Here is a 19,913-nt window from a genome sequence, read left to right on the forward strand (position 1 = left end):
TTTCGTGAGGCGTGTAGGGACACGAGTGTTGGTGGGTAATACCGTTAGACGCAAGAAAGGCATGGAACTTCCGATTCATAAATTCTCCACCATTGTCCGTTCGGAGAGTTTTAATCTTGCAATCAAAGATGTTAGTGACATAAGCATGAAACATTTTAAAAACATCAAAAACATCACTTTTGTTTGATAAGAGGTAAATCCACGTATATTTGGACTTCTCATCAATGAAAGAAACAAAATATTTTTTATTATCCCGAGATAAAATGGGAGATGTCCAAACATCCGAATGAATTAAATCAAAACAATGTTCATAACGAGTAGTAGAATGCGGAAACACACTATGGCGATGCTTTCCCAACACACACGCCTCACAAAGAGAGCTATCTAAACGCGAGTTAGGAACAAGCATCTTGAGAGCTCTATCATGAGGGTGGCCTAGTCTTGCATGCCACAGAGAAACAAATGCGTGCTCAGAAAGAGAATCAACATTGTCTAGCACATAGAGGTTGTCCTTCTTGATTCCCTTTCCAAGTGTCTTGCCGGTGTCAATATCCTGAAATATAACTTGGTTAGAATCAAAAGTAGCCGAGCAATTGAGTTGATTTGTAAGAGCAGAAATGGACAGTAAATTGGTATGAAAATCCGGGACATGAAACGCAGGAACATGTTTGTCAAAAACAGTTAACTGGCCTTGTCCTAAAATCGGCACAGTTTGGTCGTCGGCGACACTTACCTTTCCCAAAATTTTGCGAAGATCACGTAACAGAGTCGGATCACTAATCATGTGGTTAGTGGCTCCCGAATCAACAATAAGAGATGCATTAAGAGATAACGCGGGATCAGAAATAACATTACCCGACTCCTTGTCCTTCATGGCAAGGAGAAGCTGCTTAAAACCTTGGACTTCATCAGGCGTAAAGGACAGAGTTGTAGCGGCTGCTGTCATCGCCTGATCACGTGTGGTTGGTGATTCCTTGTACCTTGCAGGCTTCAGGTGAGGATGGAGAAGCCAGCATCGCTCCTTGGAATGACCTTGCTTCTTGCAGTGATCACACGAGATATTGCGTCGGTCACGACCCTGGGCAGAAGCTGCAGAAAACTGGTGCGGACCTCGGCGATAATGAGCTAACTCGCTTGGACCTGCAAAAAGGTTATGTCCTCCTTCCTCCCTTTTAATCATCATGCAGACTTCATCATATTTCGGGAGCTTGTCTTGTCGAAGAATATGATATATGAGGTCGTTATACGAACTGTCAAGGGTAAGAAGGATTGAGAAAACCTTATCCTGCTCCAACCTATCTTTGAATGCCTTGATGTCCACTGTAGGAGGGCGCAATTCCTCTAACTCGGTCCAGAGAGAGCTGAATTCTCCATGGATTGCATTGAAAGATTTGCCATTCTGTTGCAGAGCAAACATACGTTTCTTGAGTTCAAAGATTCTACAGAGATTACTGACATTACCATAGACATTTTGAAGGGCCTCCCAAAGCTCCTTAGTAGTCTCCAAGGCAATGAATGATCTGAGAACATTAGAGTCCAACGAACTCTGAAGAATGGCAAGGGCGAGATTGTCGTCTTTCACCCAATCAATGGTCGGATCTGTACGAGTCCGAGCTTCTCCATCTGCTGCAGCAGGTTCAGGCGTGGCTTGCGTTTTGGTTGTATGTTCCCAAAGGCCACGGCTCTTGAGAATAGCCTTAGCGGCTTTAGACCAATAGAAGTAGTTGTCTCCTGTGAGAAGCACAGGGATTGTTTTCGGGGCATTCAGATCCATGCTTAGGCCGAAAAAATAGAACGAAAAATCAGAGTATGTGGGGAGGGAAAAAAAAAACAGAGAGAAATGCAGGGATTCCGAGAAAGATGCAAACAATCAGTAGCCCTGAGGCTCTGATACCATGTGAAAGACCCTCGGAACCTTAGGCTGCACAATTGAATAAGAGGAAAAGCTAGGTTTGATGAGCAACCAGAAGGAAGAAAAGAATACTCTTATTCTCTGATAAATGTTGGTGTTTACAATGACTCGTACATATACTAAGAGAAACATAATAGGATAAGGAAACAGATTTGTACAGATTGGAAGTTTTCCTTATTGTGGGAACTGAGAATATATTAGCATATTCTCAGCCATTCAATCACGGATTCTCATATGAGAATTGCCCAACTCAGAGGCAAGATCATCGTCATTGACCTGTTCGTGTATCTCCATAGTGTCGACTCCAACATTCCCCCTCAAGATTGGACCTCGATTATCAATGAGGCCAATCTTGCCGAGGAGTTTATCCAGAATGTATGCGCCCGTAGCTTTGGTGAAGATGTCTGCGAGTTGTTCCGAGCTTTTGGTGTACTCAGTGGAGATGATCCCATGAACGATTTTTTCCCGAATGAGATGACAATCGACTTCTATGTGTTTCGTCCTCTCATGAAACACTGAGTTAGCTGCTATATACATCGCCGCTTGGTTGTCGCAGTGTAGAGGTATCGGGAGTGTAGGAGTAATCCCGAGGTCATCAAGGAGATGCTTTAACCAAATAATCTCGCATGTAGTGTTAGCCATTGCTCTATATTCTGCTTCTGCACTCGATCTTGAGACCACCGTTTGTTTTTTGCTTTTCCACGTCACTAAGTTTCCTCCAACGAATGTGCAGTAGCCCGTGGTTGATTTCCGATCGTTCTTGTCTCCAGCCCAATCTGCATCGCAGTATGCTGTGATCCCGACGTCATTGTTGCACTTCATCCATAGGCCTTTAGTTGGAGTTCCCTTGAGATACTTGAGAATTCGGTTCACCATGTTCCAGTGATCCTTGGTTGGCGAATGCATCCACTGGCTAACCTGGTTAACGGAGAAACAAATATCAGGCCTTGTAATAGTTAAATAAATTAACTTACCTACAACGCGCCGATAAAGTGTGACATCCGGGAAACATTCCCCCTCGCGTTGTTGTTTGTAGGCCGCCTCTAGTGGTGTTGTCACAGGTTTGGCCCCAAGTTTCCCTGTGTCGCGGAGTAAGTCGAGTACGTATTTTTGTTGTGAGAGGAACATGCCGTCCGAGGTGCGATGAAGTTCGATGCCAAGGCCGTCAACAATCTGATCGAAAACCGGCGGAGAATCAACGCCGTTAACTCCGCCGTAATAGTAGGTCGTCCTGATCATGTATCTCCATCCTCGGGAGACGCTTACGACATAGCAGAACTTCCGGCGAAGGCCCCCGCCGAGAGGGAAGGATCTTACGGTGGTTAACGTTCCGTCGAGCACGTTCCCGGAAGTGGCGATGGTGATGTTCTTCGGCGTTCCGGCGAAGACAAAACCCTCGTCGGAGAGCCATCGGCGGCCGTCGATGACGGAGGGACCGGAGGAGCCGCAATCGATCAGAATCGCTGGGAAATTCAAAATCGGATTAGGAATATATACAGAGATATATACACACAGATATACATACACCAGGGGGAGAGAGAGACCTGAGGGAGGAGAGAGCTGAGAGAGAGAGGAGGAGAAGAGACAGAAGAGGAGGAGGAGGAGGAGGAGGAGGAGGAGGAGGAGGAGCATTGCGGCGAATGACGGCGGAGGAGGAAAGGCAGTTGGCATGGGAGAGAGAGAGAGAGAGAGAGAGGGGTTTAGGTGGGAAAATGAGGGTTGACCTGCTGTGATGGTGCGGAAACAAGAAGAACAGGTCAGAGACATTTGACTCTTCCAATTTTTTGAAAAATCTCTCTCCGTTATTTCTGTTGTGACTAACGCGGGAATCTCACGGCCCATTTTACAACTTGACTCAGGCCCATTGTATAACTCGGCCCATGATTATTTTCAAGATTTTATTTTCACATCTATTGCATGAGGCCACTTCATAACCGTACAGGCCCTTAAAAACATGTGTGTATGTATGTCGGTTCTTCTGAGTTCCATAACAATGGGCTTATCAATTGCATCATCTTTTCTGTTCACTTTCTTTTACTATTTTTTTCACACACGATTGGGTAATCCAACCTATCATCGAACATCGTCAGACTTTGTCTTGAGACAACAAAGACCAAGAAACATCAAAATTAGCTGAGAACAATATTGCACCTCACCTCACCGCATATGAAATTGTGTATGGCCATTTCGGTTATTAACCGAATAACCGAACCGAACCGAACCGAATAAGACATAACCGTACTCGAATCTAGGGGTGGGCATTTTTACCCGAGATCCGCGGGTTTCCGGGTACCTTATTTCGCGGGTACCCGGGATTCAATATCCGTGAGACGTTGAGACACAGTTCGGGTTTTATGAGATAGAAAACCCGAGTTTCGGGTTCGGGTTCGAGTTTAATAATTTTATCTCGGGTTATCTCACGGGTACCCGGAAAATTCAAAAACTACAAAAATATCCTTTATTATTTAATACACACACACAAATAACCCTAACCCTAATTTACCATCACTTCACTCTCTCTCTCTCTCATTTGTATTTGCGGCGGCTCTTTACAGAAACGGTCGACGATCGTCGTTCTCTCTGGCTTTTGTTCGCCTTTGTTCGCCGTTCTCTCCATTATCCGTTTGCAGAAGCGAAATCGATCATCGTTCACGTGTTTGCTGTTGCGAGTCTCCTTCTCTTTGCGAAAACGATCGCCCTCGGTCTGTCCTTCTCCGCCTTGCGCCTCCTTCGTCATTCGCCGGAGATTCAGGTACTTTTGCGCGTTGCTATCGATTTGTCTTCTTTGTCGTATCGGTTACCAAATCCTTCTAGTTACCAATTTTTCCATTCGATTCACTATAAATTTGAATGCTCTAGATAGTGCGGAAAACATTTGTAACCGAAGACGGAGTGAGGAAAGAGCCGAAGCAAGTTGCTAGGGAGATACTCTCATTCTTCACACGCATCAATTTCCAAGTCAATGATCGAGAAGAGACGACCGCGTAGAGGGCCCTGTTTACGTAAAATCTGGTGAAATTTCTCAGGAAAAATTGTGAATTTGGACATGAATCTCATGTGGGTTTGCATCTAACCCATTTAGGTTTGAGGGAATGATGATTCCAAACAGATCCATGTTTAAATTTTACTCATGAATCATGATATATTTTGGATTTTATTCAATTGTATTTTGGATATATTTTGGAGTATGGATTTTATGTTATTGATGTATTGATTTTGTATATTTGTTTAGTTTTTTTTTTAAAAAATTTACACGGGTTCGGGTATCGCGAGAACCCGAACTCGTGTCTCGGGTACCCGAATCTCGGGTACCCGGGTTTTGTGAGATAGAGATCGAGACATTTCTCTCAAAAACCCGACGAGACCGAGATCGAGATAAGGGTACCCTAAAAAGTCCGGGTACCTGCCCGTACCCACCCCTACTCGAACCGAACCCGACATCAAAAAATTTACACGGGTTCGGGTATCGCGAGAACCCGAACTCGTGTCTCGGGTACCCGAATCTCGGGTACCCGGGTTTTGTGAGATAGAGATCGAGACATTTCTCTCAAAAACCCGACGAGACCGAGATCGAGATAAGGGTACCCTAAAAAGTCCGGGTACCTGCCCGTACCCACCCCTACTCGAACCGAACCCGACATCAAAACCGAACGGTTATGATTTCCTTAAACCCGAAAAACCGAAACCGAAACCGAACCGAATAAAAAATAATCGAAAAAACCGAGAGAATAACCGATAATTTCTTTGAAAAATTGAACTTTTTACCAAAACCGAACCGAATCCGAACCGAGAAATAACCGAACCGAAATTTATATAAAAACCGAATGGTTATAGTTTTTCTATAACCGAAATAACCGAACCCGAATATAACCGAACTGAACCCGAACCGAAACCCGAATTGGCCACCCTTAGGCTCAATGGTTATGAATGAAAACGACGCCGTTTGATCGTTTCCCAGACCTCCAGAACGCTTCAAAGGATCATCATCATTATGATTAAAAGATACGAGACCAAACATAGACATTGACCTAACACTCTGTAACCTGAGGTTTTGATGCTAAATTACTAACAGTAAGTGACTGGCCTCGTTTTTTTTTTTTTTTTTTTTTTTTGAGCATATACATACATCAGATGTGGAAATCCAAGTAAACAACGGAAGTGTTGTCTTTTGTCCTCATTGTCCGAGCCTCTCTCAACAGACTGTTTGCGATCTCCTCAGCCTCATCCTCTCTTCCTCCCTCCTCTCTCATCTGGTTTTTTAACACAACACATTCAGACACGACCTGACCTATCAAATGATGAGAGAGATTAGTAGTTTTACCTTAAGAACAAGCTGGACAGCCTTCTTCACACTGACCACGTCCCATAGTCCATCACTGCCACACATCCATTTTCATTTCATTCTTTTAGCCAAATCCCAGAAACAAAAAAAAAGTTAAAAGAGTTTTTTTTTTCTTCAAGGTAATTAACGTCAACCTTGCCAGCAGAGCAAATACATCTCTCGCTTGATCAAGTCGTACTGGCTCACTTATATATGGCTCGGCGCTGAAACGGATATCTTGTTGCTTCAGAAACTTGTCTCCGAGCATCCTAGCAAGGTTTATACCTGAAAAAAAAATCGGATTGTTCAAGGACCTTCCACTACGGTTAAAGAATTAAATTCCTGTCTTACCAAAGAGTCGACTCTCCCCATCTCTCAGAGGCAATCCTACTTTTTGCATCCGCAGTCTCTCAGAAGCACTAGTCAGTCTATGATCTTCGGTCATCTGTATGTATTTCTCATCGAGACTGCCATATAGAAACCAAATCGTTAATCATTCAAAACAAGGAAAAAGATAAACAAAGAAGCCATTGGAAAGTCTGAGAAAAACACTGCTTGAGAATTAAGAGTTGCTAAATTATTCTTCCACGAGTTTCTACTTCAGACACAGACAACAACTACGAATCTTAAAAGAGTGATAAATTTCCGTATGTACTTGATAACACAGGCTGAATCCCCAACGTTAGCACATTGTGCAAAGAATTTTTCTTCACCATCTTCCCAAACCAAGAGAACGGTTGCTGTACAACCCTGCATCAGACAGACTGGTTCATAGAAAGTAGAAAGCAATGAAAAAATTCCAGGCCAAAGTCATAAGGGAATGTAACCACCAAAAAGCAAAATGAAAAGGAAAAAAGAAAACAGAACAGGACAAGACAGGAAGCAACCTCATAAAGGTGATCCAAGCAAGCTTCTGTCTTTGAAAAGGCATCCCTAAGGATATCCGAAGCATCACGTTGTGATAATACTTTACCCCTTTTCACCGAGTCTGACAAAATATTCGCCAAAATCTCGGGGAAAAATCTGGAATTGAAGTTTACTTAGGTTAAGTCTTCAAGTTCTAAGAGTACCTAAAAGAAGATAATTCAAAAGATAGTTGTTCCAGCTACTGAACTTTCATTAAGATAAAGTAAAGGAAACACGATAATTTTTCGAGAACCCAGATAAATGTTAGATAAGTTGCATACTGCAGCCATTCTCAGAATGAACTAACATCCAAGTAACTAAGCAGCTTTGGAAGGATAAATGTAAAAGGAAAGCGCACAAATAAGGAATTTGTCAGGAAACGATAAATATGAAAAAATGAACGAAAGTTGGAAAAAGTGACTAACTTGCTTGCAGCTTGAGCGGCCTCTGACCCTCCATGTCCATCACAAACACCAAACAGGCCAAACTGCAACAGTTTAAATATGTATATAGATATCTATTAGCCAGCTGAACCCAAAAAAATGGCAACGTCCCTGCTAGTTGAGGAAATTAGCAATCCAGGGAACCTTGTCAACCCCAGGAAGCGGCCACTGGTAATAGCAAACATCTTCCATTGGAAGTTTCCTGCCTCCTCGACGTAAAGCCATGGGATCTGAGGCCACGCCAATCCTGAAGGGCATCTGATACTCATTCTGATTTGAGATGCAAACCTTCCAAAGATGAACGAAGTTGCATAAAAGAGCGACTAAGGGAAATGAAAAATCACATACAAGAACCTTCATTTGCTAGAGCCGACTTACAAAGACCTTTGTGGTTGTACCCAGAGTTAATATATCTTCACTTGCAAGCTCAACTGGGTCACCCCAGTGTCGGCTACCTGAATCAGGATGGCTAACTGACCGAGAGTTTAAGGATGTTCCGTTTAGGCTACCCATGTCTACCAGCTCCCATTTTAATTTCTGAAACCAAACTCAGGCACGAAGTATACATAATGCATGAGAGACCTGCAGAAGCAAAGTAAATGAATTTACACTGTCCATTACATTGGAGTTCCAGTTTATTTGAGCATGCTTCCCAGAAACCTCCGCATCTTTCACTAATAAATGACTAGGAGAAACCCTCCCAAGGATCACGGGCAGCTTCGTACTTGTGGAGTCCACAGAAAGTTGAAGCCCAATAGAGGGACCAGAAATGACCTCCAAAGACAGCCAACTTCCTGCACTTCTAACAAAAAGATATGATATATGTCTTGCACAATCAACAAAAAGGTAGTACAAGTTGCACTACACCACTAGGATTGGCAAAAGCAAGAGAATTTACTCTTATCTTTGACCGGTTTCAGAGAAAGCTCCCTAAGCCCATCACTTTCTCGATCATGTTTCAAATTTTGACTTTGGTTATCCTGCCAATCGGACTTTTTCACTTCTGCTAATTGACCTTTTTCAGCTTGTTGTTTAAGCGTCTGGCCCAGCGAAACGTCCCCAAAATGTTCAGAAATCACTTCTACCACCAAGCTTTCGCCTACAGAAGCGAAAAACCAGATCGACAAGGTAAATAACAATGAATGTGTATAGTTCATAACACAAAGATGATGGTCTCATACTAATTGCCAACTTTCCTTAGGATATGACGATGTAGACTCAATCATTCTCTCTGATGGAAAGGCTTACCGTGGTTGAAATGGGGAGAGGAAGAAGGAATCCTATCTTTGTAATCGCATTCCTCTATTAGAGATGAATGCAAAAGCCCTTCATTTTGGTAGCAAGCTCCCTCGAGGTCATATTCCCTCGTTAACTCGCTGGTTTGGCCTTGGACCAAGTTTCCATCATCAGATACTAGGGGTCTTTGTAGATCCCCTGCCTGCAGAGACTGCGTCGAAAAGTATCAAGATTTAAGACTCTGACTGAAAACAAAAGGGTTCTATAGATTGGATCTTCTGTAGCCAAGAATTGAGAAACTCACTTCAGTAGAGAAAGGATTTCCAGATCTTACGAATCTAATAATAACTTTCCGGATATAGTTCTTACAAAACCTTATGTTAACCAAGCCATACAGCAATTGCACAAGGACGGCATCAGATCAAATTATACTATAAGTGAAATATATGTGAAATCACGTGGAATTTCCAGTGCGAATAGAGCCTCACTTGGGGCAGTAAGATACGCACCAAGCACCAAACACAGAAACAATATATTCCTCGTAGATAGACTTCTGGCATGAACAGGTTCACGATCGAAAAGTTAAAGTGTTTCCAAATGACGGGATTGGTCCACATGCAACAGCGACAGGTTTAGAAACTCGCAATCTCGTCAAAATCTTGATTGATTACTGCCACAGACCAGGCATGATAAAAATCCAAAGATAGCCAATTTGGCTTCTTGGAAGTTACAGTTTTCCTACATATTTAGCAGGTCAGAAAAATCCAGGTACAAAAATCTTAATCTAGACGAATCCATCTGAATTTGAGCTACAAATCAATCTCATCAGGAGAGCAGGCACTATCAAGGGGCCGAAATTTCTCCGACATTCACAGGTTCGGAAGCAGTGTCTCATTCACACATTCTTCAGTAAAAACCCAACCTACGTTGACACGATCCCTAAACTCACGAATAGAGAGAAAAACAAGAAATACTCGCAGAATCTAGGTTTTCCGAATTCTTACAAATCAGGACAATGCGAATAGCGTGAACCAACGACGAAAATGAGGTCATTAATATGATCAAGCTTTTCGAACTCACGATCGATCATCGTGCTAGGGATCGTGCGACGTTGAAGAGAGACAGAGATAGAACACGAGAGAGGGAGAGATGATGGTACCTTGAAGGCGGAGAGGCTGGAGGATCGGAGGCCGGAAAGGAAGCGCCATGGCTTGCAAGCGAAGATGATGAGGAAGGAGATGAGAAGCAGCATAAGCACCATGAAAATTCCAGAAATGGTCATCTCGAACATCGCCTTCGTCTTCGCTCTCTCTCTCCGATTCCGCACCTTCTCTTCCTGATTAGTTCCCGAGAACCTCGCTTTGAAATTTTCTCACCTTCCTCTGTCTTAATCCCTTTATTTATTTTTTTTGGAACTGTTGTGCTGTGTTTTTACTCTATTTATACGCACTTGAAGAGACTACTGCCCATTTTCAGTATAATTTTGGTGGACAAGCTTCTCAATTTTTTTTTAAACCAAAAAATGAAAAAAAAAATCTTTTTTATTTCTCCATTATTTCACAAAACCTTTTTTTAAAAAAAAAACGTATATGTATTATATTACTTGCTAGTTATAACTATGAATTCTAGTACTTTGATATGTTTTTATCCTCACATTTATGTTGTTATATTTTTTTTTGCTAACACAAAAAAAAACATATAACTATTAATGTGTAATACACCAAATACCCAAATATTTGTGCTTGAAAGCTGAAAATTTTATTTTCAAGGTTCTGGATTCGATTCTATTGGTGGGAAATGATATAATTTCTGGACCAAAATGATCCATATGCGAAGATTGGTCTCGTGCCTAAGGTGGATGTAGTCGGACTAAAGGTGCGGAGAAGTATTATGATTATAAAAAAAATGTATATCAAATGACGTATTATCTAAGTATAGACTAATTAATATACTAAGTTCATGAATCGAGCGGAGAATATCAAACAAATCCCCTTATATATGATTCGTTTGGAGTATATTTTATAAATAACTCCACTAAAACATCCACCTTTTAGTCCCTTGTAATCTCGGCATGCAAACACGACTTTTTTCTCTAATCATAATCTTTACAGGAGAATAAAACAAAATAGAGAGAGTAGGGTAGAAATTTCGGTTCGAGATGGACCTGACACTAACCGAATAAATTATTTTCAAACCGAATCGTACAAACACCAAACCGAATTCCATAATTTATGAACCAAAATATGAATAATATACCAATATATATGTGTAAATATTATTTTCTATTTTTATTTGATATTTATGTAACATAACCAGGGGTGGGCGTTTCGGGAAACGGTTCGGGTTCGGGACGGAATGAATCGGTTCGGTTCTTTCGGTGTTACAAAAATAGGTACCAATCGGGTTTTTTATTGTATTCGGTTCGGTTCGGTTTCGGTATCGGTTTGGTTCGGTTCCGGGTTTTATTAAAAAAATGATAGATTTCCTTTAAAAATATTCAGTTTTTCGGGATTTTTAAAGTTTGGTTCGGTTCGGTTCAGTTCCGGAAAAATTTGATTCTCTAAAAATGGTACCGTTCGGTAAATAACAGCGGTTTCGGGTCGAGAAAAATACTGTTTTAACGGTTTGGTTCGGTCCAGTTCTGAAGAACCGAACCGAAATGCCCAGCCCTAAACATAACCGTTCCAAATCAAAAACTGAAGTCAACCATTTCACATTCGATTCTAATTTGATATAATTTTTATAAAATCAAAAAATCTTTCTTGAACCGAATCATTTGAATATCAAACCGAAAACCAAAATGGTTTATTTAGTTCTATAAAATTGTATCAAACTAAAACCGAAAATCGTTCCAAACTAGTCAATTCGTTTCAAAACGATTTTGTTATATGAATATCAAACAAGAATCAAAATTTTATATTCCGTAGAATAATTCGTTAGGATAAAATCGGTCCTAATTTAGTACAATTTTTATAGAACCGAATAAGTCAGTTTTGAATCGAGCCTCATAAATATTCGGTTCGGTCCATCGATTAAGAATCGAACCGGTTCAGAACTGAAATTACCAAATCGAAATGAAAACAGCAAGGGAATCAAATGGTTTTCTTCTTCAACCACGACAAAAAGACAAGAGTTGAGAAGAAGAGACACTGCTGAGCTCAGAACCACAGGACATTACAACCTTTGTGGAGAACACACTGAGCTCAGAACCACAGGACATTACAACCTTTGTGGAGAACACAAAACCACTTTTCAGCTGTCTTCTAAGCTCAGACTTAAAACAAGAAGAAGAAGTAACGCAGGAGAACAAGAAGAGGCAGAGAAGGAGTAGCCATGGAAGCGCTCTGAAAGCGATATTGAAAAATAAAGTGCGGAAATTAAATTAGAAAGAAAGAACAAAATATAAAAGAACGGAAACACTTTTATTGCTACATCTCTTCTTCTTATTACATTACAATGAAAATAATCCATACATTTATAGAAAAAGTTATTGAAAGAAACAAGGAAATAAAGATACGAAAAAAACAAATAAAGCAAAATATAATTGACACGATATATATTTTATTCTTAATTGATATAATGCCTTTAATTATTATCAATCATATCAAATCTTCATATTTTGTTTCTATTTCAACAGAAGAGATATACAAGTGAAAAAAAAAAGAAAAAAAAGAATCGAAGAAAAAAAGAAAAAAAAAGAGTTAAAAAAAAGAGAGAAGAAAAAGAAGTTGATTTCGTCTTGCACAAAAAGAAGAGAAACAAAAAATCGTGTTTTCTTACATTGAATATTTTGTCTTCGTATACACTTGGACGGTTTATCTAAGGGTGTTGGGTCGTGGAAATAGTGTGCGATTTGTCAACTGAATACTTTTCCTTGATCTATTGAGTTTGTTGTTAGTGCAAACCAGACATACAGAAGAAACATGAGAGCTTGAGTGACACAAAATTGAGCGAAACACTATTCTAGTGGTTGTGAGGTTCTCTCATCATCCTTTTCCTTGTCTCTTTCTGTTTTATCTAACGTTTGATTGTTTTGCAAGGTACAACAATGAGTGACGAAACAAACACTAGTACTGTTCGTGAATCGGGTGATCATAGATACAAGGAAATAAAGATACGAAAGAAACAAATAAGGCAAAATATAATTGACACGATATATATTTTATTCTTAATTGATATAATGCGTTTAATTATTATCAATCATATCAAATCTCCATATTTTGTTTCTATTTCAACAAGCGAAGTATCAGTTGAAGAAGGTGAGAAGCTAGCGAGCACGACCACGGTCCAGTCACCTTCAGAACTGATGCTGATTCCCACGAACTTGGAATCGTTCAGACTGGACGAGTACTGAGATCTCGTGAAGTTGGAGAGGGTCGGGTCGAGGCGAGGAACGCAGGCAGGCGGGCATTATATGGAGCCGTCTCTTGTGTCGGAGACGTTCAAGTGGCACTTCGACGGAAGGGATGGGCAGTTGGGGAACTGAAGCTCGGTTCCTGGAACAGTGTCGGAGCCTGTCGTGTGCTATTTCCTCGGCAAGACATTCCGCGCTCTTGTTCGGCGTTAGCGTTGTCGAGTTCTGACTTCTGAGATGTTCGGTACTGATGATGTTGATGCCTGTGAGAAGACTGTCTTCCTCATCTGGAAATACAGATCAGTACTGATGATGATGATGATGGTGATGGTGATGACGCCATTGATGGAGAAAAACCGGAAACAATAGCACTTCGAGAAGTACAGAAAGAAGACAAAATGGTCTCTTAGGGCTTTTGTTTAACCAAGTTCTCGTTGAAATTTCAGTTTGGGTAAATATGAATCCAAACGAGATCCAGCGTCAGAGATATTTTACCAAGTCCTTTCCATAAGTTGTTCTCTCGCATATTTTTCAGTAGAATATTCCAAAACCAAAGGGCAAATACATACAAAATATATATATATATAATCGAGCAAAATCAGCAAGAAGAGAACAGGTGGTGGCTGTAATTTCATCAAGATAGGGTGGGCCCCAACCTTCCGAAAACACTCACATGCATGCACTCCATGTCCATGCAACCCTTCCCTTCCATCCCCAACTTCACATAAACTCAGATCTTGATTCTTCACTGGCACCACCTCCCGCTAAAACATGGTGTTCTCTGCTGAGTGCAGAGTCTCCTTCTCTGCCCAGAGCCATCCACGCGTCACCACTGGGTTCAACACGCGCAAGAACAGCATCAAGCTCGGAAGCTTCAGCAATGGCGAACTCATGGGGAAGAAGCTCAACACGATGACCCAGTCGCAAAGTTTTCGTCTTTTACCTCCTAAGAACGTCGCTCGGAAGAGAGTTTTAATGTCCTTAGCTGATGTAGCACTCGAATCGAAGGTTTTATCAAGTTCAAACCCCCTTTTGCTTATTCTGCTTCTGTTCTGTCTTGGATCAAGTTCTCGTAACAACTATGCCTGAACATCGTATCTATCTGCAGCTACGGAATCTCGACGAGAAACGGGATTCAAGAACTGTCGTCGCTGTCATTCTTGGAGGCGGAGCCGGAACCCGTCTCTTCCCTCTCACTAAACGCCGTGCCAAACCCGCCGTGAGTTTCCAAAAGGGACACAACATCTCCGCGTTATTACAGCTCAATCTGCAATAAAAACCAGTAGTGCTGATTTTTTCTGCGTTATAATGGAAAGCATAACACGTAATGCAGGTCCCTATAGGGGGAGCCTATAGACTGATCGATGTTCCAATGAGCAACTGCATCAATAGTGGCATCAACAAAGTCTACATTCTCACGCAGTTCAACTCAGCATCACTGAACAGGCACCTTGCCCGTGCCTACAACTCCAATGGTGTCGGTTTTGGAGATGGCTATGTCGAGGTTCTTATTCTTACATCTCATCAAGTTGATGCACCAGCTGTTCGGTTGGTTCTTTATTCAGCCCGGATGGCTTAGGGTTTTCTCAAATGTCAGGTTCTTGCAGCAACTCAAACTCCAGGAGAAGCTGGTAACAAGTGGTTTCAGGGAACAGCAGATGCAGTTCGGCAATTCCATTGGCTCTTCGAGGTACTGTCTTTGCAGGAAAACCCTCTATGTCTGAGAACTGTGATTGAACACTTTTTTTTCCTCAACAGGATCCAAGAAGCAAGGAGATAGAGGATGTGTTGATCCTCTCTGGAGATCACCTCTACAGAATGGACTATTTGGACTTTATACAGGTTCAGACAAGAACTCTACTCTCTGAACAGATTGTCTGAATAATTACTGACCCGAGACCCAGATCTTGAACTTTAACATCCCATTTGCAGAATCATCGGCAGAGCGGAGCAGATATAAGCATTTCCTGCATACCAATAGATGACAGGTGAATCAGAAAAAAGCACCAGTGGTAACATCACTTGGATTCATTTTTTTGTTCACCACCTTCAACTAGCAGCATCAAAGTCATGATTTCTTATACACTCTATATATTCTCTGTCACATGGTAGACGTGCATCAGATTTCGGTCTTATGAAGATAGACAGCAAGGGGAGAGTCATCTCTTTCAGCGAGAAACCTAAAGGAGATGACCTGAAAGCAATGGTATGTTGGAAATTCTGGTTCACATAAAAAAGATTACTAATCTGTAACGCATCTCTAGAAAACATCTCTTGGAGATTGTTCTTAACCTTGGGCATGCTTTAGGCAGTAGATACAACTGTACTAGGACTTTCTAAGGATGAAGCTGAAAAGAAACCATACATCGCATCAATGGGGGTCTATGTCTTTAAGAAGGAAATACTGTTAAACCTCTTGAGGTATTGACTCTGGTTTCATATTCTATCTTTTTCATTCCAATAAACCGATACAAAATGTAATCTTGAAGCTGTTTGGAAACAGATGGAGATTCCCAACTGCTAATGACTTTGGGTCAGAGATCATACCCTTCTCAGCTAAAGAATTCTATGTCAAGGTCAGCACCCCACTCAGCATAAATAACCATACATCTATTATGATTAACATCCCCTATCATATGATAAAATGTACGAAACATTTTGAGCATTTGAGCAGGCTTATCTCTTCAATGATTACTGGGAAGACATAGGGACAATAAGATCATTTTTTGAAGCAAACCTTGCCCTTACTGAGCATGTAAGAGAAACAAATCTTCCCCTGTGCAAGTGCAACTATATGAACTTTCCATTTTTTTCAGTCTCCGAAATGCTGAAAACTATCACTTGATATTCATAGATAGGCATATTCAATATCATTAATATGTCAGAAATCTGTACCTTTCAGCCACCGAGATTTAGCTTCTACGACGCAGCCAAGCCAATTTACACGTCCAGGAGAAATCTGCCACCTTCAAAAATAGACAACAGTAAGGCAAGTAAAAGAAGCCAAGATATAATTCTTTGATTTCTATGGTGTCCGGTGATTTAGGACCTTCTCCATGATTAATTATATATTAATCACAAGTGCAGATCATTGATTCAATCATTTCCCATGGAAGTTTCTTAACCAACTGCATCATCGAGCACAGCATTGTTGGAATCAGATCTAGAATAAGCAATAATGTTCATTTGAAGGTAAGCAAAAGAAACTTCTCTCTAAATCATAATGAAGTGAACTCCAGATTCAGGTAATCTATATGTAGTGGAAACTGTAGGACACGGTTATGCTTGGAGCAGACTTCTACGAAACAGATGCAGAAGTTGCATCATTGCTTGCTGAAGGAAGGGTTCCCGTCGGAATTGGAGAAAACACAAAGATAAAGTAAGAACAACTATCAACTTTTCGGTTGCTTCAAGAAGTTCTTTAAGTTACTCTATCTCATGCCTCCTTTTGTTTTGTTTTTTATTTTTCCTTCTTTTGTCCCAACAGAGACTGCATAATAGACAAGAATGCTAGAATAGGGAAGAATGTAATCATTGCAAACTCAGAGGTAACTTTTCTTTTGGTTATAAATGGAAGCAATGCTCAAATCTCTTATAAGGGCTAGCACATATGCAACTCTTGCATGGCTTTCCCTTTTTTTAATTTCTACAAATACTATCTGTTTTGCAGGGAATACAGGAAGCAGATAGAACATCTGAAGGATTCTACATCAGATCTGGTATTACAGTTATCTTCAAGAATTCAGTAATTGGAGATGGGGTGGTGATATGATATATTGAATTCTAGGTTGTTTTCCTACCATGAGAATACAGAAAACGAAAAGATGGACAAGTATGGTTACTGAATAAAGAAAAGCCCATGATTCTATAAGCAAATGATCCTGCTTTCAGTGCCATACTGCCATTTTGTTAGATAATGATGTAAACCTTCCCACGGATATTTCCAAGTTCTGTCAACTAATCGCATTAAGTTGAAGGTGCTTCGACTCATCTGTATGGGCGATTAAATAAACTTGGGAAAAGAGGAAACAAAAACAAAGGAGCAAATTAAAAGAATTGGATGATGAAGACCATACCTACAGCATCAGTTCTTCACAGCTAAACATCAGTTCATTTTCAAATCTTTGCAAGGCAAACCGTTCCTCCAGCATGATCAGATTGGTAACAATGCATTTCCTATCAGAAAATGGTTTTCTACCTGTTCTTCCAGCTCGGTGCAGATAATCTGCAGCCGTTTTTGGGAGATCAAAGTTATAGATATGAGTTGTTTCTGGTAGATCAATGCCTCTGGCTGCGATATCAGTAGAAACAAGAAGAAAACCCCCTCCTTGGCGGATCTCCTGAGTTGCCCATGAAGGTTAGTAACAATACAAGCATTAATCCAGCAGCGATAAGGCAATAGAACCACTTACTGTAAGTGAAGCTGTTCGTGAATTGAAATTCATGTCCTCCTCCAATAGGAGGACATCCAGCAAGCCCTTGTACGAAGTTTTGAGGAATTCAATTAACATAGTTGTAGAAGGAGCATTTCCAGCCTTCTTCGACTTCTCGGACTGAAAATAAGTGTAAGAAAACATTTGTTAAATGTTTGTAATGGGTGAAACCCTGTTCAGAGAGCGGTCGAAGTTTTCAAACCTGCTCCCCAACAAAAACAATGGCTGACTCAGGGGCATGAGACTCTAACAAGGTAAGCAGCACTTGAAGCCTATCATTCTTTCCACAAATCTGCCAAAATACAGATTAGAGTTGCTAAAGGATGTGCATGGCTGCACATACTGATGGAGAAGCCTAACAAGATAAGTCTTACGACAAATTTATGAAGAAGGCATCCCGGCATGGGCATAATTGCGCTGACATGGACATGCACCAGGTTGCCCTGGGTGAAACATAAAACCAAAAAACAGTGTAAAACCCCCAACTTCAGGATTGTACTTACAACATTAAAAAACCATCATTCATTCACCCATAAGCTAACCTTTGTCCACTTTTGCTGTACACAGTCATGTACAAAACGGTTATGTTGGGGAATGGAAGCACTGGCGAAAACCGTCTGACGTTTATCACATGACGAAAAAGATGTCAAAAGCCTCCTCACAGAACTGACTTGTTTCGAAGAGTAGAACAAGAAATCAACCTAGAAAAAGTGAAGAATAAAAAAGATAGCTTGAGGTGAGAGAGCATCTATCGACCAACATAAACAAGCACATCATGCAGAATATAGCCTCTTCATATGCTCTTGAAGAGCAATAAACCAAAAGCGAATCAACGTCTATGAGCAGAAAAGAACAGAGCGATGCATGGGCATTTACCTCATCTACAACAAGTACTCTCATGGAATCAAGCTTAATTACGTGTTTTTCTAGCATGTGGCACAAACTTGATATCGTTGCAACTACTATAGCTGGTGGCTCCGCCTGAAAGAACAAAGCCCTGAATTAAATCATGTTGTAATGTGAATCATGTGACTGAATTAATAGAACACCTGTAAGCTTTTCGGCAATTAATCTCTCTGACTCGAGGACAAAACAATGATGTCACACCTTTAACCAGCTTTTATGCCTTCTTAGCATTCCTCCATCTAAAAGAGCCATGACTGTAAATGCCTTTTCCTCCATATCCAATGATTTTGCAGCCAACATCCGAGCAACTTTTGTAACCTAAGTTCAAAATCAGAAACATCTTCAATTGCCCTTGTAAACCATACATTCCGCCACCTGTTTCCAAATAGCATATGAAACAGAATCAAAGGAAAGATTTGGGTATATGTATATCCAGTCTTACTTGCATACCAAGCTCCCTCGTGGGGACAACAATCACAGCTTGCACAGCAGCTCTTTGAGGGTTTAAAAGAGAGAATATCAGCAACAGGTAAGTCAATGTCTTGCCTGAACCTGTCTAGATTACCTAACATGTCTAAATTAGCCACTCCAACAAAACTAACAGAAAATCAATGAAGATAACACAAAAGAATACATGAGAAATAAGCATCGAGAGAGATGAACAGAGCAAGAAAGGGACCTGGGCATGGAGAATACAGTCACGCCCTGAAAACAAAGTAGGCAGAGCTTCTCGCTGCACATCTGTCGGAACGACATACCCAATTTCTTCCATTCTGCAGCATTTCCAAAAGCTCAGTCAAATGTGAAGGGGAATACTCTCCAATTCAAAAACCCAATAAGAATTTAAAAACCCCAACAAAAAAACTTGCCTGCGCAAAATGTGCTCAGGCACGTAATCTTGGCAGATTTCTCGAAGAGTCAAAGCAATCTCTTGATCGGTTTCGTTCTCTTTGGTTCCCGAACAATCACCGGCAACTGCTTGGAGGATTCGAGAATTGGGCGAGAAGTGGAGAGCCTTGCTCGTGGTGGGTAAAGAAGTAGAGTGAAAGGAACTGGGTTTTTGCGTTGGCAAGAGCAAACGACGAAAGGACTCGCCTTTAGGGAAGAGCGCGAGATGGGTAAAGGAGAAAAGTTGAAACGCCATTGATGAGGAAACAAAGAGCACCGTCGAGAAGGAGAACTCAAGTTCGGCTTGTTTCTGGTTCAGGGTGTTGCTCCGAGAAGAAGATAACGAAATCGGCTTTGGAAATTACTAGTTTGGGCGCTTAATCTTCTCTGCTTACACCACCTAATGACTTCTCCAATATGAGGTTTTGGTCAATTATCTTTTTTCTCATCAACTATTTTCCTCTAAATTTCCTGATTTTATTTTAGCATAAAAATTTGTTTTTTTTCTTGAATA

At 40.9% G+C, this 19,913-nt stretch overlaps 4 protein-coding genes and 1 long non-coding RNA gene across 7 annotated transcripts in view; 2 read left to right on the forward strand and 3 right to left on the reverse strand.

The window, feature by feature from the left end:
- Nucleotides 1-1,976, reverse strand: part of LOC104822299 (probable LRR receptor-like serine/threonine-protein kinase At1g67720) — a 7,083-nt gene extending 5,107 nt beyond the window's left edge. Inside the window, exon 1 of the mRNA XM_010553455.1 lies at nucleotides 1,898-1,976. The gene's annotated coding sequence lies outside the window, so the exon portion shown is untranslated. The remainder of the gene's footprint in view (nucleotides 1-1,897) is intronic.
- Nucleotides 1,977-4,396: 2,420 nt separating this feature from the next.
- Nucleotides 4,397-5,118, forward strand: LOC104822300. The gene is made up of 2 exons (XR_773165.1): nucleotides 4,397-4,664; nucleotides 4,772-5,118. It is a non-coding gene; the product is annotated as an uncharacterized LOC104822300 (long non-coding RNA).
- Nucleotides 5,119-5,877: 759 nt separating this feature from the next.
- On the reverse strand, nucleotides 5,878-10,221 carry LOC104822301 (protein phosphatase 2C 70). 2 transcript variants are annotated; one of them, XM_019203505.1, is made up of 13 exons: nucleotides 9,978-10,221; nucleotides 8,831-9,020; nucleotides 8,481-8,681; nucleotides 8,204-8,376; nucleotides 7,961-8,119; nucleotides 7,727-7,870; nucleotides 7,565-7,626; nucleotides 7,121-7,256; nucleotides 6,889-6,983; nucleotides 6,585-6,700; nucleotides 6,389-6,518; nucleotides 6,234-6,288; nucleotides 5,878-6,162 (listed from the first exon to the last, which is right to left on the reverse strand). In XM_019203505.1, the coding sequence occupies exons 1-13, from the start codon at nucleotides 10,107-10,109 to the stop codon at nucleotides 6,040-6,042; spliced, it is 1,716 nt and encodes a 571-aa protein (XP_019059050.1). In that variant the 5' UTR covers nucleotides 10,110-10,221; the 3' UTR covers nucleotides 5,878-6,039. The 2 variants fall into 2 exon arrangements, with proteins under 2 accessions (XP_019059050.1, XP_010551760.1); XM_010553458.2 differs by having other exon boundaries at nucleotides 8,831-9,029; nucleotides 9,978-10,220.
- A 3,532-nt stretch (nucleotides 10,222-13,753) lies between these two features.
- LOC104822303 (glucose-1-phosphate adenylyltransferase large subunit 1, chloroplastic) lies at nucleotides 13,754-17,148 on the forward strand. Its single transcript, XM_010553461.2, has 15 exons — nucleotides 13,754-14,180; nucleotides 14,281-14,391; nucleotides 14,506-14,676; nucleotides 14,770-14,862; nucleotides 14,931-15,014; nucleotides 15,105-15,160; nucleotides 15,285-15,378; nucleotides 15,481-15,593; nucleotides 15,676-15,748; nucleotides 15,847-15,927; nucleotides 16,075-16,161; nucleotides 16,260-16,364; nucleotides 16,445-16,551; nucleotides 16,660-16,720; nucleotides 16,843-17,148. The coding sequence occupies exons 1-15, from the start codon at nucleotides 13,944-13,946 to the stop codon at nucleotides 16,942-16,944; spliced, it is 1,575 nt and encodes a 524-aa protein (XP_010551763.1). The 5' UTR covers nucleotides 13,754-13,943; the 3' UTR covers nucleotides 16,945-17,148.
- LOC104822302 (DEAD-box ATP-dependent RNA helicase 58, chloroplastic) lies at nucleotides 16,940-19,844 on the reverse strand. 2 transcript variants are annotated; one of them, XM_010553459.2, is made up of 11 exons: nucleotides 19,381-19,844; nucleotides 19,191-19,284; nucleotides 18,954-19,067; nucleotides 18,713-18,829; nucleotides 18,482-18,586; nucleotides 18,148-18,306; nucleotides 17,980-18,048; nucleotides 17,808-17,897; nucleotides 17,585-17,725; nucleotides 17,249-17,512; nucleotides 16,940-17,163 (listed from the first exon to the last, which is right to left on the reverse strand). In XM_010553459.2, exons 1-10 carry the CDS (start codon nucleotides 19,653-19,655, stop codon nucleotides 17,249-17,251), a joined length of 1,428 nt encoding a protein of 475 aa, XP_010551761.1. In that variant the 5' UTR covers nucleotides 19,656-19,844; the 3' UTR covers nucleotides 16,940-17,163. The 2 variants fall into 2 exon arrangements, with proteins under 2 accessions (XP_010551761.1, XP_010551762.1); XM_010553460.1 differs by lacking the exons at nucleotides 16,940-17,163; nucleotides 19,381-19,844 and having other exon boundaries at nucleotides 17,204-17,512; nucleotides 18,954-19,063; nucleotides 19,191-19,282.
- Between the last annotated feature and the right edge of the window lie 69 nt (nucleotides 19,845-19,913).

The sequence above is a fragment of the Tarenaya hassleriana genome, unplaced genomic scaffold (genome assembly GCF_000463585.1).
Source record: "Tarenaya hassleriana unplaced genomic scaffold, ASM46358v1 Cleome36, whole genome shotgun sequence".
NCBI lineage: Eukaryota > Viridiplantae > Streptophyta > Magnoliopsida > Brassicales > Cleomaceae > Tarenaya > Tarenaya hassleriana.